General features: G+C 36.6%; 1 protein-coding gene across 3 annotated transcripts in view; it reads right to left on the bottom strand.

Annotated features, from left to right (window-relative positions):
• The window catches only part of ntm (neurotrimin), a 438896-nt gene that overhangs the window by 44393 nt on the left and 375893 nt on the right, over nucleotides 1-18610 (bottom strand). For all 3 annotated transcript variants that reach the window (XM_067494550.1, XM_067494551.1, XM_067494549.1), the window contains one exon: nucleotides 10817-11049. In XM_067494550.1, the coding sequence (XP_067350651.1) occupies nucleotides 10817-11049 (233 nt within the window). The remainder of the gene's footprint in view (nucleotides 1-10816; nucleotides 11050-18610) is intronic.

Here is an 18610-nt window from a genome sequence, read left to right on the forward strand (position 1 = left end):
AACTTAAAATGTATGAATAGAGTGTCACCAGTGCTTTAACTTGTTTTAGTCTCATCAGACTTGTTTGTAAGACAGAAATCTCCATGAATAATTTATTGGATGTCAGCCTAATCTCCATTTACCCTTCCTGAATGACAAAAGCATACAGCAAACGCACCAGCGTTGCTTCTATTTAGCTGTGGTGCAAAAGGCCAAGGCAGAACTTCTGTTTGTAGAAAAAAATAAACAAAGGTTAAGTTTCTGATTTATTCAATACAAACTGTCAGGTTATTGTATATTTGAAGTGGCAATATTGCTAATTAGAAAACCAGGCACTGTGAAAATGTAGTTTATTCTTCATTATTAACAGTCGGAACAATGCAAATAAATTAACAGAATTATAAATGTGTATTTGCTGTCTGCAAAGTTATGCAAGCTTTGTACTACAACTACTGTAAATGGTTCACAGACAAAACCCTCTCAATTTTCCACTTTCATGCCCAATAAATCCCATTGTACTGCATGGAGAATGTAAATGGTAAATGGTCTGCACTTATATAACACTTTTCTACCTATTGGCACTAAAAGGGCTTTACACTGCTTCTTATTCACCCATTCACACTCACAATCAGACACCCTCACACACCGGTGGGGGAGCTGCTATGCAGCTGGCCAACACTCACCGGGAGCAACTAAGTTGGGGTTCAGTGTCTTGCTCAAGGACACTTTGACATGTGACCGGAGCAGCTAGGGATTGAACCAACAACTGTGAAATTGGTGGACAACCACTCTACCTTCCTGCGCCAGAGTTGCCCCAGTCTGTTTTTTGTTTTTTTTACATTTCCTGTCCCAGGTATTTTTGTAATAATATGGGCCAATAAAATTTCTGTTGATGTAAAAGCTAAATAGAAAATGTGTGTTATTGTGTGTGCTTGTATGGATTGCAATCAGATCGCTACTCTCTGGCCTCAATTTCATATAAAGCATGTGAAATTTCTTTTTAATAGAGGTGTAACCTCACATCGTCTCTGAGAGAGAGTACTACAGTGCTTCAAAGACTGCCCCAAGTCAACTAGCAGACTATTGTAATAAATTACTTTATAAACCACGAGACCAGTGGAGTCTTATACTATTTGTCAGTGTGTAGAGGGGACACTGAGCCTTCGTGATGCTGTGATAGTGTAAACAGTGATTTTCTAACTAACTTTCATTTGAATAACAACAGTTTTGGGAATACAGTACCCCTCATGCTACAGTATGGGACACATCAGCAGAAGTGCAGTTTAATGTTTCTTTGGAATCATTTAAATTACAGGCTAGTAAATTATCAAATTAAATTAAGAAACTATGCAACAGCTGTTAACAAAAAAACGTAATAGAAATCATCATCTTATCCAACATACTTTATTGTCTGTTTTCTTTTCTGAATAGAGCAAAATATTCAGTAGACATTTCAATTGCATGCTTTATGTACATCATTAGAAGAATTAGAAGCTTTATTGGTCGTCATTGAGCACATATACGTGTTCCATTGAAATCTTTGCTCTGCACTTAACCCGTTCCCCTGGGGGGCAGCAGCAGGCAGCCACAGACAGCACCCAGACAATTAGCACTGAGTGTCTTGCTCACACACACCTTATGTGTGGGCTCAGATTTGATTTTTGAGGCTTCTGTATCCCAACCTTCTACCCGTTGAGGCAAGACTGCTACGCAGTATATTACACCCTTTTAGGGAACTGAACCTCAGTCTCCCACATAATGGGTGGGGATACTCACTGCTATACTAATGATACACTAGATTTATTCACTAAATCATAAATCATGATTTAAAAAGTAAATATGGGTCCATTTCATCAGTACACTAATGTAAGTGATGATTACAGTTGCTCAAATACCACAGACAGGGTGAACTTTCATAATTCTTAGCCACAATGCAGGAACTGAGAACAATAATAGTTCTTAGAACGTTGCTGTGAGGGCCTTTTTCCATAATGTTTGAAACAGCTATGCATTTGTATAAGTTAGGTCAGTTCTCATTAATTTTGGTCATTTGTGTTTTTCTAATATAATCAGGACCAAACAAAGCTTAGAATGATAAACAGTTAGGCTGCTCTGAAATTGTCAATGATTTCATAAAGCTGTAAATACAGATGTTTTCTCCTGGACCACAATAAATTGACAATAACATCATCTCTCTTGGTCTAAGCCTAAAGTAATTATTTAAAGTTGAATAATTTAGGGGGGAAAAAGTATTTATAATCAGTTAAACGAAAACATCTATTATACAGCGAAATGGTCAGCCATAATGAAAATTGTAAAATGAGTTTCTAGCTATATCCGGCATATTTTACCCGTCATGTATATGTACTGAGTTTTCATTAATACGCACTGACCTCAGGGTTGTTGGTTGGATCCCCGGCTCCTCTGGAAAGTGTTCTTGTGCAAAACACTGAACCCCAAATCAGTTGGTCCCAGTGAGTGTAGGCCAGCTGCATAGCAGCTCCCCCATTAGTATGTGACTGATTATGAATGGGTGAATGAGCAGCAGTGTAAAGCGCTTTGGGTACCAAACAGGTAGAAAAGTGTTATATAAGTGCAGACCATTATGCATCCAGTGTTTTTAGGATTTTCATTGTACTTCACTGATAGACCTGTGCGTCTATATCGTGTGCAAAGTGGTACGTTCAGCATCAGGATGTAATGCCAAAAGACTGGACAAAGCAGCCTGATGCCTTGGGAATGAGAACAGGCAGCTGAAAAATCAGGTTACGTTCTTTATCAAATTTGGAATATAATTGTAAATACAAACATACAGTAGCAGGAACATAAATATACAGATACTTATATCATAATAAAATGACAAAAATGTTATCATTAAAAAATATAATAATAATAATAAATAGTAATGCATTATAATGTAATATTATTATAATTTTTTGTTATTTATTTATTGCTTCTTTCAGCTTATGCCGTGAGTTCAGGGTCACAATGGCAGATTATTGTCTGCATGTTGATTTTGCATAGTTTTTACGCTGGATGCCCTTCCTGACGCAACCCTCCCCAGTTTCTGCTGGGCTTAAACCAGCACTGCAAAACCGGGGATGGTAATTGGCTGTTGGGGGTTCAGTTTCTTGACACTTCGACATATAGCCGGGACTGGGGATCGAACCACTGACCCTGTGGTCTGTGGACAACTGCCTTACCAATTGAGCTACAGCATATTATAATGGTCATAAAATATAATTAAAAAATAACAATAAAACTCAGAATCCCCAAGGAATTCTCTAGGATGTCTCACCTGAAAGGCACCAAAATATCCAGAATCAGCCCTGGGTGAAACATTTCAACTTAATCACAATCTATCACTGCATTCTGTGGTGTTTGAATTAATGAGTACACTATAGCTAGAATAAAGATTAGATTTATCAAAGTGCTGGATACATGTTTCATGGCAATCCCCATGCCGTGGACACGAGGAAACAAGTTTTGGTGATGAGTCACTTTCAACAAAGCTTGACTCATCCTCTCAGGCATACAAATTTCCACAGCAATGACAATCACGACATTACTGGTGATAAGAAACTGTCAAAAATGCTTATTTGAAATACTGTAAAAATATTTCAGGAAAAGTAAGCATTAGTAAGACTAAAGGACTGTGATACAAAGTGGGTATAGAAAAGAATCAGGTGGTCTTAAAGTTGTGGCTGACGAGTAGAGAATCTAAATATAATTTATAGATATTTGTTAGGCAGTTGTATGACTGTAAGTTATGTAAGATTGCATTGGGGAAGTGTGGATTTACTTGCAACATATTTGCTTTTAAAAATAGCAAACCTGAAGGCATCAGTATGGAGTCAGTACAATCCAAGCTGATTGTCTGCACTGACAGTAACACAGCCGGAAAATGAAGCTGACCTTTATATTAACTTGTCTTAAAGGCATAAACAAGGTTTTTTCATGAAATGCAATAAAAATATGTTTGTATGAACATACTTTATGTTGTACATGAAGTAGAATGACCAACCATCTAATCCCTGTAGCTATCAAGGGCCATTACATTATTTTTGATTTTCATTTTAAAGAGGAAAAATTCTTGAAAATCTAGTATAAAAGAAAGTTTGTGAATGAAATGATCTCATGTTATTTACTCTACCAGCTTTTTCTGAGATTAGTAGAACCTAAATCAGTTAATGGAGATTTCATGGAAGTGGTTAACACATTGTCAACATTGCATAAATTTACTGTTTACAGTAAATAGCTTAGTTATGTTTTGTTGCAGCAGCAAACAATACAATTTTTGGATTCTTGGAGACACATCCTGGTGAAAATTATTGGTTGTGAAAACATGTAGGTTGTGATGAAGCAGAGAGAATTTTCAGTAAAAATCTAAATAACGTGTGTCATTATTCTAGTAAAGTAGCATCCTAACAAAAAGGCAGTGATAATCCTATTTGGTCATAACCAGAGTACTAGCCTTGTTGAAAAGTTATTCCAATCCATCTTAAGTAGATGCATCCATCAAATAATTCTGAGTGTGAACCTCACGGTGGCACTGCTGCAAGCCTGGAGGACTGGATGATGACCTTCAGTCAGGTAACAAATGCTCTATGATATCCTGTGCTGTTTAGTAAAGAGTGGCAGCAGCAGCAACACAAACATTGTATTCTGAAGGATCCTTCTTTAGCTGCCTAAATGGACCCTCTTTTTTCCTGCTGTGCAAACACTAAGGGGTTATCTAGTTAAAGCCTGCATCCCAGGGACACAACTCAGTGCCTTTACATAAACTGAAGTAACCAGGTTACAGTCGGCTTTCTCAAGGAAAGTTGATTTCTTGTCATTTCATGTCATGTAAACAGCAAAGCTGGTTTCTGAAAAAGGGGTAGAGCAATGTGTCAGAGGTGGAGGAGAAATCAGATTACTCTTCAGATGCATGTATACATGGATTTCCAGTTATCACATTTCCTAAGTGCATGTAAACATAATTTCCTGATTACCCGAAAAAGCTGATTTCTCCAAGTACCATGGTTACTTAAGTGCATGTAAACACAGTCACTGAACCTTTACTGGATGTGACACAAGCACATTCAGGTCCACAGAACACAGTCCAAAGAAACGGCAGTTTTTGTGTTAAATTTAAAAGAAATGCGTCAATGTCACTTAAAGTTGCTCACTTTAATTTAAAGTTCTTGCTTAAATTGGATAGTATTGATCACACTTTAGCAAATTATTTCATACAAAAACCCCTCAGCTAGTGTTACGACTCACACAAGTGGTGGGGTTGGTAGTAACAACTAAACCTTTTTACTTGACAGCAACTTAAATAATCTGTGTATGTGAAGTAGATACGTAAGATAAGAAGTACAGATCTACTGTAGAACAAAAAACCTACTGAGGTACCAACACTGTAACTATCCTCTCTGTTCTCTTTTAGGTTTAACTTATGGACCTAATTTGAGTCGTTGGCTATGCAAGTGTCCTATACAGTTGTGAGCATTTATATTAATGTGCTGAAGTGTCCGTGCTAGTTTGCAGTCAGGGTTTCTATAACTCCATGTGGAGTCTCTCCACAACTCTAGTGAGTTTATTTGGTGTTCTTCAAACACTTGTAACTAAAACTGAGCAGATAATGTTGAAGTCAAAGTTGGAGTCGAAGTTCAACAAATGTTAAACAGCAGTTACTTTTACTGAAGTTACTGCAAGGCAGGCAAGAGAGCAGAGGGGATCTTAAGTACAATCACTGAACCAATTCAGGCAGAAGGACAAAGGTGACTAATCACAGTTTTTGCCAGCTGCTTCCCCCGTGATATGCAGTTACACTTCTGGAGCGGTGCATGTCAGGCTTAAGAACAAATCTGACTTATTAGGGTTTGTGTGTGGGTCGAAACAAAGGAACGGTCTTTACTTTATATTATGTTCTTATTTAATTTTCAGAACCAAATCTGAAAGGAAAATCATACCAATAACACCCATTGTTATGTAGTATAGGGTGACTTTTATGTGATATATTAAAGGATGAGTATTAGTTCTTCACACAAATCTATGAATTGATGTGATACTTTAGACACCTCCACTTTAGGGTTTAGTTAAGTCTACTGAGATATTTTGTCTTATAAATATTCTATGAATTCAAGTAAGTCAGACACTGGTGCTTGACATCAGAGGAGTGATCAGGCAAGGTTCCAGCAACTGACTGCTCATGTTGGAGAGAGACCAAGACCCTCTGATGAAATACTCTAAAAGAGAAAGAGGACAACAAGTTCTATATAATGAGCTCCTTTTAAAACGACAAACAAGGGTTTCACTCATTTATAAAACTTCAACATCGGTGTGCTTATGAAGCCATTTTAACTGATCAGTATATCTACTACAGGTTCATGTGCTCTCTGTGAAAGCAAGAAAACCTCCTTCTTGCATACAGGACAGACCACCCCGTTCTTATTCCCAAAGTGCACAGGCAGCGTCAATATCAGATCCTGTTAGTCCCAGTTTTCCATTACTGCTATACTGTGTAAATATGACAATCTGTAATGACACCAAAGTGTCATTTATGTACCAGTAACAATTAACAATTATTCTCAGGTGTACATATAAATACTTCCACACAGAACATTTTAATGTATTCACTCACAATTAGAAGCTATGAGGAAATGAATGGCTGGATGGGTAATGTCAAATGAACATTGTCTGAGCACAACCTGAAATCCATAACTGATACAGAGGCAGATTTTCATGTCGAAAAAATCAACCTGCACTTTAAAAGCTATCAACCATAGACATAGTTTGGTAAGAAGAGCATCTCCAGTTTTCCACAAAAACGACAATGAAGCAGCAAAAGATATTAAGGTTAGGTCCATAGTTGGTGCATCTTACAGGATTTGTTGGACTGGTTAGATTTCTCAATGGAAGAAAACAAATACTATTCGAGTTTTAATATTCCTTGTTAATGTAGCAGAAGGTTGAGCTTACATTGGTCCTGCATTGACCCCCGTGAGCCCAGTCAAAGTGCTCTTTAGAAACCTACTTAAATCCTGAAGGCTTGCGCATGTGCTTTTCTCCTTGCCTCTCTGGCTCGAGCTGTTAGCTTCTCTACATTAGTTTATGTAATTTCACACTAAATTGTAAAGGACAGACATACTGTTTGTTTGCATTAAATTGGAAGGTGCTTCAAGCACTCCGATAAGAATAGGAGAGAACTAGATTAATAAATAGGTTTAATGGGCAATAGCCCCAGGAGCCTGAGAAGTCAGGGAGCCCCTCAACTAGAGCCTCTGTCATTGATGATATTTCTTGTTAGAATGCAAATGAACACAAAGATACACAGAACAACTGTGACTAAACAAGCAAAATGACAAACTTAACGCAGACAAAAAATAAAAAAAAATAAAAACATTACCACACAAAGACATAAAATAACCACAAAGAGATACAAAACAACTTAAACTATGCAATATTATATAACAAGATGCAGAATGACAAAAATTAAAACCAAAATGAGGGACATTTTTGTTTAAATATTATAGCAGGGGGGCTGGGGGATTTTGTTGTCTGTCCCCAGGGGTCTATCGAGTCATCATTTGTTTACTCTACTCTCTTGCTAAGTCCAGAGTTCTGGTGTTAATGTTAGGGTGGACATGAGTCAGTATGAGCATTTTGACTAGTGTGTGGCTACACACCTCAATGCAGCTACGTGTTCTGACACCTCGCGATCATGGCCAGCAATAAAAAAGTAATACTGAATGTTCAACAATGGAAAACTGCCAGTACCCAACTCTTAGACATTATATCAATCACTCAAATATGGCTAATTCCTGGTACTCTGATGGAATGAAGCAGACAGCACCTACTGTAGAACCACAAAGCAGTCTATAGAAAGCAAAAGACTTTTAATATGAAAAGAAAAGAGCAGCCAATTTTACAGCCAATACAACACATTTGGGTGATTTTAAAAAACAACATTATTTTATTCAACAAATAAGTTTGCTTGCTGTTCCAATATTTTTGAAAGAAAATTTTGAGCATTTTGTAATAAAATATGGTTACCTTCACTGCACCCATCTAGATACAGTGAGTGAGGATAGTTTTTAAATGAAAGTAACAGTTTGTCTTTTATTTACTCATGTTAACAATTAACAGGGGATTTATTAATTTTACAGTTTAGAATTTATGAAGTTTCATGCACAGTGCAACATGATGTGTTGTGTTTCTATTAGCATTTGCATTTTCACCCACTTTAAACGTGTCACCCCTTTAATTGGCTCTTATCAGTTTGTCAGCAACAGCATAGATATTATGTTCTTGTCTCATGCAGTGCACTGATAACATTTAAAACTGGCAGGTAGTTTTGGAAGCAAGTATGATGATTTTGTATGTAAGGAGGTAAAAGCTTGAGTATTACAGGTTACCGCAACAGTTTTTGTTCTATTTTCTCAATTAAAGGTGGTGAATAATGATTAAACTCCTGCTCTGTTCTCATGGTTGTGATGTGAAATTCATGAAAATGCATGCCATGACTTGCCAGGCTTCTAACAGCTTGCATCATAACGCTACTAACAATTAATGTGATTTTAACAGTGCACAATTTAAAAACAAAACAAAATAGAAATACACAAAAATCTAAAGAAAATATCTTTATTTAAAAATGAGAGGTGAGTTACCACTAATTTTACTTTTGTCAGTCCTGTAAAAACCATTTGCTTCAAGAAAAGAATCTTTTTTATCAGTACAGAAGTTATAAATAAATCAAAACCGAGGTCTGTTGAATAGCAGTGTTTTATAATGCAGGTGCTGTTGGTTGACCTGACGGTTTTCTGTGTGTTTAAGCTTGCATAGTTATTGTGTGGCAGAGCATTGCAAAATAAAACTGCAATCATAAGAAATCCAAACTTGGCCAGTGATATCTGGTTCTTTTTCTGTTATGGACTCTGGGATGGCAGCAGCACTTACTGCACGGATCATCTGCATATTAAATTGATAACATTAAATTGTCTCATTATGCCATGTGTATACTGCACAGTGCACCTCACTGTGTCATGCATCTCTATGAGGATGCTATTACAACTCCACACATCAATTTAGCTAAAGCATCTTAACATCTGGTATTCCCCATTAACCTCACCCAGTGTCGTGAATGAGAAACACACTCCCCTACCGCTCCTTGAGCAAGGCACTTAGGCCATAATTGCTCCAGTGGTGTAATGAATATGGTAATGAGATCCAAAAAATAGAGTGCAGCTTTTACACCGGTTTATTCACCTGTGTCCTCGTGCTGGTCAGGAAAAAAAAAAAAAAACAATCATAGTGCAATCTAGTAAAGTTAAAGACTATATTGTTTTACAAGGTGAATTTAAAACTCAAAAATCAATTTTCAGAAAGGTTTTATTGTAAAGACATTTAGAATTTAATGCCTGCTACACATTAAAACATATTGGGACAGACATGTTTATTAATTTGTTTTTATTTTATTGACATTTAATAAAGTTTGGGAATTGGGGAAACTATAATTACAGTTACAGTGTCTATATTTGCTAATTCTTGCCGCTGTACGCTTTCTTGCTTCTACACTAGCATAGTGTTGCATTTGACAGTTTTCACTGTCAAAATGCAAAGAACTGGTTGTAAAGAATGCACTGGCTACAAACCGGCCCTGGAACTGGCTCAAAAATCTGTGTCTATAAAGCCATTCTGTTGTACATACAGAATGAGGTCTGGCATTGTCCTGCCCCAAAAATCCACTAACACAACAGGTGAAGATGTTGCCTTAATGACAGTATGTGCCTTAATACAGTGCCTTCACAAATATGCAAGCCCTGCCATGGCACTGATGCAGCCCCACACTTGGACAGATGCTTGCATTTGCATCTTTTGCTCATAAAATTTTGGATAGATCTTTATCATCTTAGTCACTGAGTACTTGATTTTTATTTTTCTACAAAACAAGCTTAAACATGCGCTTGTCTGACCAAAGAACACATTTCCACTGCCGTTCAGTTTATCTGACATGAGCTTGAGCCCAAAGAACTCAGTGGCATTTCTGCACAGAAATATTGTTTGGCTTCCTTCTTTGTAATGAAGTTTTAGGTTGAATTTTTGAATGTTGTTAAGTGAGTATGTTTTCTCAAAGTAACCCTGAGCCAATGGGGTTATGTTCATCACAATAGGAGGATGGTTTGTCATTCAATGTTGCCTGAGGAGTTGAAGGCTACACACTCAGTGATTTCTGCTCTTTTTTAATTCATTTAAAATCATTATGTATTGTTGATGGTAAGTGACCTACATTTGCTGCAATTGTTTTTTGATCCAAGTGATCCAAGATTGAAGTTTGACACAAAGACTGAATTTGCCTGCAAAGACTGAGCCCTAGATTGATGGTCCCTTTTTCCCCATTGTGACATCCTCACCTTTTAACCTGCCAATTTAATATATTTTATGTTATTTTTATACAGTTTTCAGTTTTTTTGTGCCTCTGTCGCCCTTTTTTTCCCCAGTGTTAAACTCAATACAAAGGTGGTCAATTTTTTTCATCGACAAACTTCTTTTCTAGAAATGGGGTTTGTAGATCACATTCTCAGTGTGATGCCGGTAATTGGGCATAATCAAAGGATTGGTGTGTTCATTAGATTTTGCATGTGCCTGAATGTCAATGCATATTTTTTAACAATGTTTCATTAAACACCCGCTAAGCTGAGACTGTAGAAAATCCATTATACAGGTTTATAGTTGGTAGCAAGTTAAAAATAGCCATTTTATAGAAATTCACTCAGAAATAAAATTAGGCAAAATAGTTGCTTTAGTACTAGCATTAGTAACTCCAGTAATAACCGCAGTACATGTGTGTTACCTTGGACGAGGACATGCACTGAGGTGGTTCTTGGTCGACTGCTTGTCTGGACTGCACACACATACTGGCCCTCATCTGTCATGTCCACATTTTCAATCTTGATAGTAAACTCCTCTTGATTAAGGGTCACCAGACTGACTCTAGGATCCACTGACCATTTGTCTTCTCCAGCATACAGTATACTTGAACGGTTTAGCCATGCTGTGTGTGTGACGATGTCCCCCTGGGCACACCTGTAATAGGAAAAAAACACTGAAAGTAACACTTTACCTTAAATAGACCAGAAGGTATAATTATATTCATATAGTAATAGGATCAATTTTATTTGATATATATCAGACTAAGTAAACTATTTTGAAAGTGTTTGTAAAGCACAGCAATTACTTCTCTCCCTTACTGCACCTGCATGCAGAACATAAATTCTGGAAGTTTTCCTGTGTGTGGCAGAAGTGGACAGTTTTTATGCTGATTAGCAAACACTCAACCAGAGAAGAGGAAGTAAACAGTGAGACCAGCTGCTGTAGTGTTTGGTTCAGATGGAATCCTGCAGAATGCCGAATCTCCCCTCTGGCTTTAAGTGCTAAAACTTCACTGAATATGTTAAAAGGTGAACTTGTGCCTACCTGGGTTAACTAAATGTTTACAAGTTTATAAGCACACTGAGCATGAAATAGATATAATAAGCAGACATCTGATGACTGTTGCACAGGAAGGTAGAGCAGTCGTCCACCAATCTGGCAGTTGGTGGTTCGATCCCCAGCTCCTCCGGTCACATGTCAAAGTGTCCTTGAGCAAGACACTGAACCCCAACTTAGTTGCTGCTGTTGAGTCTTGGCCAGCTGCATAGCAGCTCCCCCATCGGTGTGTGTGTGTGTGATTGTGAGTGTGAATGGTTGAATAAGAAGCCAATAGGTAGAAATGAACTATATAAGTGCAGACCATTTACCTCTTGTTTAGTGACAGTTATATGCAAAGTTAGTACCCCTTTAAGATTTTTTTGTTTTCATCAAATTTATTTTATTGCACAATTAGCTATTTCAAATTGTCTCTCCAGGAAGTTCATTTTTAAATAATTTATCACAGTGCATGCAAACATTTGCACAAAATTTTATATTATTATTATTTAGTATTTAACGATAACTCAAATTTTCCTGATCACTTTTTTTTTTTACTTCTGATGGTGAAAGAACTTTTGTACTAGCGGAATGTGCATTGTTATTGTACTAGGTTAAGGTTCAGATTTGTTCACCCCCTAGATGCATTTTCAGTGTAAGGGGATATACACTTAACCCTAAACCAAATAGCAATGCACATTCAGCTGGTACAAATGTTCTTTTATCATCAGAAGAAACAAAAATGGTCAAGTAGTAACAAAGTTATAATAAAAAATTAAATTAGTGCAAAGGTTTGCATCCACCTTGATAAATTATTCTAAAACTACCTCCAGTTAATCGCTGATGATAAAACCTTTGTAATAGTCCATTAAACATTAGAAATTCTTAGTTTATCTGTTTTTACCATTTACCACTATTATCTTTTGCACATGACTGTTTAAACCAGACATGATTCTGTGGTGAAACTCAGGGGCTCAGGAACACCTCTGAAAAATATTTTAATTGGTCTCTGCAGCCTTAAATGTAAGTTAAAACTTCATGCCAAGAAACAACAATATATATTAAGAAGATCCAGATACTCCACCACGATTTCTGAGCCCAAGCTCATTTTAAATGGACTTATATAACTTGTTAAAAATAAAAAATCTTTGTGGAAGTCGTCTTTGTCAGGAAAACTCTTCCTAATTCCAGCAACACAATATTAAAAGACATTCTGTACATATCACAGATCTGTAGTAAAAGAGCCCAGGTCCTAAACTGGCCTGTCACAGTATAAACCTGTCACTCCCACCCAAAAAAATTTGGACAAATATGAAGTGAAAAATACAACACAGGCCATTAAATCCTATATCAAGCAACAATGAGGAACATTCCACTTTCAGGACTATAGCAATTGTTTTAAACGTGTTGCTGGCATCAAATTAAAAAAAAACAACAACAACAAAAAAACAATCTTAAGTTTTGTTTTAACATTTAATATATTGTTTTTGTATTATTTACCATTTTCATCAATTGAATATTTAAATTAAAAATAGGTCTGAAATAATTTGTCAATTATATTTTTGCACAGCGATCCACCTTGATTTCTGGAAATCAAGGTTTGCTAGTGAAATACTTGAAATATTTATAATATGATTTATTTTTCTTTTACATAGACAATGTTTTAAACGTTTACTGTATGAGTGTTAGACTATACAGAACATCAATTTTATTATCAATAGCCTTCAAGCTATTAGCAACGATGTTAACAGCACGCTTAGAATATGAACAAGTTTCAATGAGCTTGCAAACATATTATAGAAATGCAGATGCAGCTCTCCTGCAGTCATCAACTTTCTTTTGTTAAGCTGCCCACACAATTGTTTCATGACATTCAAAACTGACAAACACTAAGCTGAAACTGCATCTTTGTGTTTTGTTGTAATTACAAGAGATTGGTTTCACCAGTCACTAAATGCTGCTTTGATACAGACACTCCATGTCTGATCTTTGACTGTTTCTACACTGCAACGCATCTGCTGCTTTTTCACGACAAATCTGAATCCCACTGAGAAATTACTGCCAGAGCTCCATAATCATTTTTTTAAATTATATAAATGAAGTATAACCTACGAGTGAGCTTGCCAAAGAAAGTCATACTTTAAACTGTACTGTGGGCTGCCAAATTCCTGTTTATCATGTGGTATTATTTAACATCTAAGATTCCGAGACTAAGATTCCAAGATTTCAACTTTTGAAACCTTTAAGAATGGTAGCAGTGGAGCAGGAGCTCAACAATTTGCAGCTGAAAGACTCAGCTCCATTTACGCTGTCACAGCATCTTTTCTTACAGCATCAGTCACTTCCACTTCAGCAGCTGCAATGGGGTCAATGGTATCCTTGGGGCATTTGTAGTGCTACGGTGGAGAAAAAAACACTGGTGTGTGTGCATGAGTGTTTGAGTGATCAATACACTGAAGCAATGGCTTTCAAAAATAACGGATCACAGTGTATGTGAGATGATGAGGGTATCAATTTACTTTGATAAAGTGGATTCAAAGTAGACTTTTTATTCTAATGGCTACATTAAATTCATTTCTCTAAGCTGTAAACATATTTCACTGTACATACAGACTGCTAAATGTTAACCTTTATAAATAACATCAATACCAGCAGATTCTGAACTGCACTTTCACTTTTATGTCCCTTTAAAGTGAACACAACACCTGTGTTATGCCTTAAAACAACACCTGATATGCAGGGATTCTAAGATCACAAACACATTTACTGTACAAGGACACATGCTTACATGTACATGGCTTCTCAATCAAGTGTAAAAATGAAAGGAAGAAAGACCTCTTCAAAGACCTTTTCAAATAAGAAGGCACTTTTTTGTGTGTGTGTCCTTTCGGCTTATCCCGTGAGTTCAGGGTCGACACAGCGGATCATTTGTCCGCATGTTGATTTGGCACAGTTTTTACGGCGGATGCCCTTCCTGACGCAACCCTCCCCAATTTCTACTGGGCTTGGGACCAGCACTGCACAGCTGGGGATGGGGAATGGGCTGTAGGAGGTTCAGTGTCTTGCCCAGGGACATTCGGTCGGGGAGAGCAGGGCATAAGCCTCCGACCCTATGTTCAGTAGGCGAATGAGCCATTATCAAATGAGCCATTGCCGCCCCACAAAAAGACACAATTTGATTGAACAGTAATTCTGAATGGCTGTACATTTGATACCACTTCCCAAACTAGAACCATAGCACACAAATTAACAATTGTTGAACTCGCCCTTTAAACCTTTGTCTATTTAACCCAAGTCTTTAAACTCAGACTTTATCTTACAAACCAACCAACAAAGGATATTAGTGTTTCCTCTGTAACTCACTGTGGGTATCCATGAATGAAGTAAACAATACTATATTTCTGTCCTTCTGTCTGACATAAATGTATTATTATTATATTATTATTATTATAAAGTGCACAGTATTTTAAATTAATATACTTACACCATAATCCACTGGCTTTGAGTAGTGCTTGTGTGTGAGCAATAGGGTTGACAATGTTATTGAGCTGTCCTAATAAAGCATTAGAAACATCTCAGAGATGTGTAGGCAATACTTGCAAAGTATTTGGGTAATTAGTGGTACTCCATATTAGACAATTTAGGAGAAAGTTTTTTGGGTGTAATGTAAATATATTTTAAAAAGAATACATCATTAATGTACAAAGTAAATGAGGTGACTACTTTTACTAAAGTGTACACTATTCATGCATGTACCATGGCAAGAATACAGTGGACCATGTATTTGTACCATTTAATCTACAACAAAAGCTATGGTTTCGGATACTTTATCATCCAAAGTTTATATTTGTACAAATATGATAAGACAGCAATTTTAGTGGAGGGGCACTTCTCTCATCGTTTTATGAATTGGCAGGAAATTCATAATGATGAGTACTACTCAGCTTGTTAAAGCAGCCAATGTCTTTTGTGGCTTTGGAGGGAGATTTGAAAGGTACTGTACGATAAAAATGATTCTAAAATCCCCAACTCCACTTGTGCTTAAAAAGTGCAGCTTAAAATGTAAGGCGTCTACAAGAAAGTGCAGATTTTGAAGACCTTTGAATAGAAGATAAATTTGTAACCATACAATTCAGAGTAAATTGTTAGATTTTGTCTGTGAATTTGAATTGTCATGATACATATACATACATTCAGCTTTTATTCAATGCTATTTACACCTAGATACATTAAACAGCATAGAACATAACAGCTTTTGTATCAGATGATGAGTTCCGGTGAGGACAAGGACTGGAATGTGTGGTATTTCAAGAAGTAAATAGCATCAAATAAAAGCTGAAATGCTGAACTTTTATATCATATCCATCATTTGATCTTACACCCAAATGTCTTCAGTGTATAGCAAAAGCTAATGGATTGACCTTGCTGTTCCAATACTTTTCCTAGGGACTGTACATTTCATACAATTTATTTTTTAACACCCTTCTCCAGCTTTTTCTTCCATTTCCCTTGTGTTTTGAAGTGCTGAGCTTTACCATGGCAACAGCACAGGTATAATAACAGCATTATTATTCTTGAACAAGACATTGAAAAGACTCTAACAGAAAAAAGTGTGGGGTGGTAAAGTGTTTCTTGAAGTTACAGTAACACAGGTTATCAACTGCTGAAATTGTGGTGGACTCCTTACATGGACCACACTGCAACTTGATCTAGGATTAAATCAATGACAAAAAGTCATCACATTAATGTTAAACCTTCCTGTTTACCTCTCAGTTTTGAGCTCATGGCCACAGTTGCCTGCAGAAATGTAGCCTTTAAGACTTTTAATTTCATTTGAGAGGGTCAGTGACACAGTTAGGACTATTCTTGCACCGTGTTTACACTGTCTTCCAATTTCTATTTCATGAGAAACTCTTTACTGTCATGTTGCATGAGTGGGTGTGCTGCCTCTTTGAGTGCAATGAAAGACTACAAAAAAGAAGAGCTCATAAAACATGACATTGCAGTTGTTGGTCTTTCAATAATCATTAAAAGAGGACGATCGTGTAGCTCCAGTGCCTCTTTATTTCAGCGTACATGAACATACTACTTCATCAGCAGCACACTGTACCAAAATCATCTGGTATTTATATTCTCAATATCACATTAGAAGTAAAAATGTTCAGCATCAAGTTGGAATAATTGACTTTAAATATATATTTTAGAAATGTATTGACAAAAACATTGTGGTTGGCTTGTTACTGCTATAAAAACTGTACTGTATGCTTCAGCAGCTAAATCCCTGCGTAAATCAACGAGAAAAAAAATGGAAGGATAAATATTTTACATTTCATATATTCTTCCCTTATCGCTTCTGCACAGATGGCAAAAAGAAAAAAATCCAAATAAATTGACAATCCTCTCAAAAGCATGAGAGGAGGGAGGAATGGAGAGATGTGAGATTGGGAGGTGAAACTGTTACCTTGCAATCAGCTTCTCCACTCTCCTCCTCATGTGCTCGCTGACAGTAACATGTGGATCATTAAAAATACATGACACCTGTTGCTCCACAATTAGATGTCGCCAGCAGACTGTTTACACTGTGGATCAATTGAGTTAATGTTTAATGCTATGTCATCAGTGGCTATAATTCCAGCAATGCCATCCTCATTTAAAATGCCCAGTCATAGCATAATTCTTTTAGTGGAGGTGTCCATCCAAAGCCACTGCAGCTCTTCACAATGTGCGCATTTCTCTTTTGTAAAATTATTCTCACACAGAAAACACATTTTTATCATTAATCTATACACTATATATACTATGAAAGTTGAAAAACAAAAACAAAAAAATTGAAATGTCATTTACAGAGACATTCAGTGATTTAGTAATTGCAGCTCCAGCTCTTCTTGGGTAAGACTTTACAAGCTAAAATCTAAAGGATTCAAATAGTTTATCTCTTTCTTCCTGGCAGATCCTCTCTGTGTACTGCTATCTTCAGGTCTCGTGGGGCTGAAATCTGGGCTTTAGTTGGGCCACTCAAGGACATAAAAAGACTGGTGAACATTGCCATAACAACCTGATTGACCTTGTTGATAAAGGACTTCCTACTCCCGTTATTCTGTTTGACAGGCATATTTAGGAAGTAGTCTTAGTAGTTCCAGACTTCTTTAATTTCACAATAGAGAATTTGAAGTTACGTCATGCTGTGTTAATGCTTAAGATGCAAGCAACTTCTTGTAATCTATGCTGTCTATTCACCGATGCCTACTACCAGCATAACTTTAGTTTCACTATAAAAGTTGGTCTGCTCTTGTTCACAAATTAGCAGAGAAGGGAAGAGATGGAGAATAGCAGAGAGAAAGAAAAGTCACTTTATTGAAATAAATGAAATCGACTAGCCAGCGCTATTGGGACGAATAAACAAAAATAAATCAGGTGTGCCCATATCTCTTGGCAGCACAAGACTGGATTACCAACCCTAATCTTTATTCATTACCATACATTGTAAAAGATCTTGTTTTCAAACCAAGTGCATACAGACTTTAAAAGTTTTAAATCCCTTGAAGCTCATCATCAGTTTTGCAGTAGCTGGATATTAGATCTCACAAGCTGGAAAACTGAGAGCACATATATCCATCGCAAAAGTAAGTGAGAATTCCTCACCAGTAACCAAAATACTTACAGAATACCACCTACACGTGTCAGGTTTTCTGACGGATTTCATGACTGATCAACATTTTAATGTTAGTCAACTCCAGTTCTCTCACACAGACAACCCAAAACATGTATGTGTCCTACTAACAGAGCCTGAAGCTAAACTACTTTTACTTATACACAAAATGTTATATTTTTATACTTTCTGTTAGGAGCCATGTTAGCTCCTTTAAATACAGTTTTTACCTGCGCAAACGATTTAGCTCAAACTTTTACTGCTTTGCACCCTCCTGATGCACAAACAACTAGCTTTTTGTCTATATCATCAAATTCTTTTTTCTAGAAGACAAATTACTTACTAATACTACTACTACTACTAAAAAACAAACAAAAACAAAAACAGTATAGTTTCTGACTATGGTATCACACTACTGCATCAGTATAACTAAACTAATGAACTATTGCATTATATTATGTTCCTGTTAGTAATATGTAATATAGATCAACAAAAATACAATGTCCGTTACCCAGGTAACGTTGTGTGACG

Source organism: Channa argus, chromosome 24, assembly GCF_033026475.1.
Source record: "Channa argus isolate prfri chromosome 24, Channa argus male v1.0, whole genome shotgun sequence".
Lineage (NCBI taxonomy): Eukaryota > Metazoa > Chordata > Actinopteri > Anabantiformes > Channidae > Channa > Channa argus.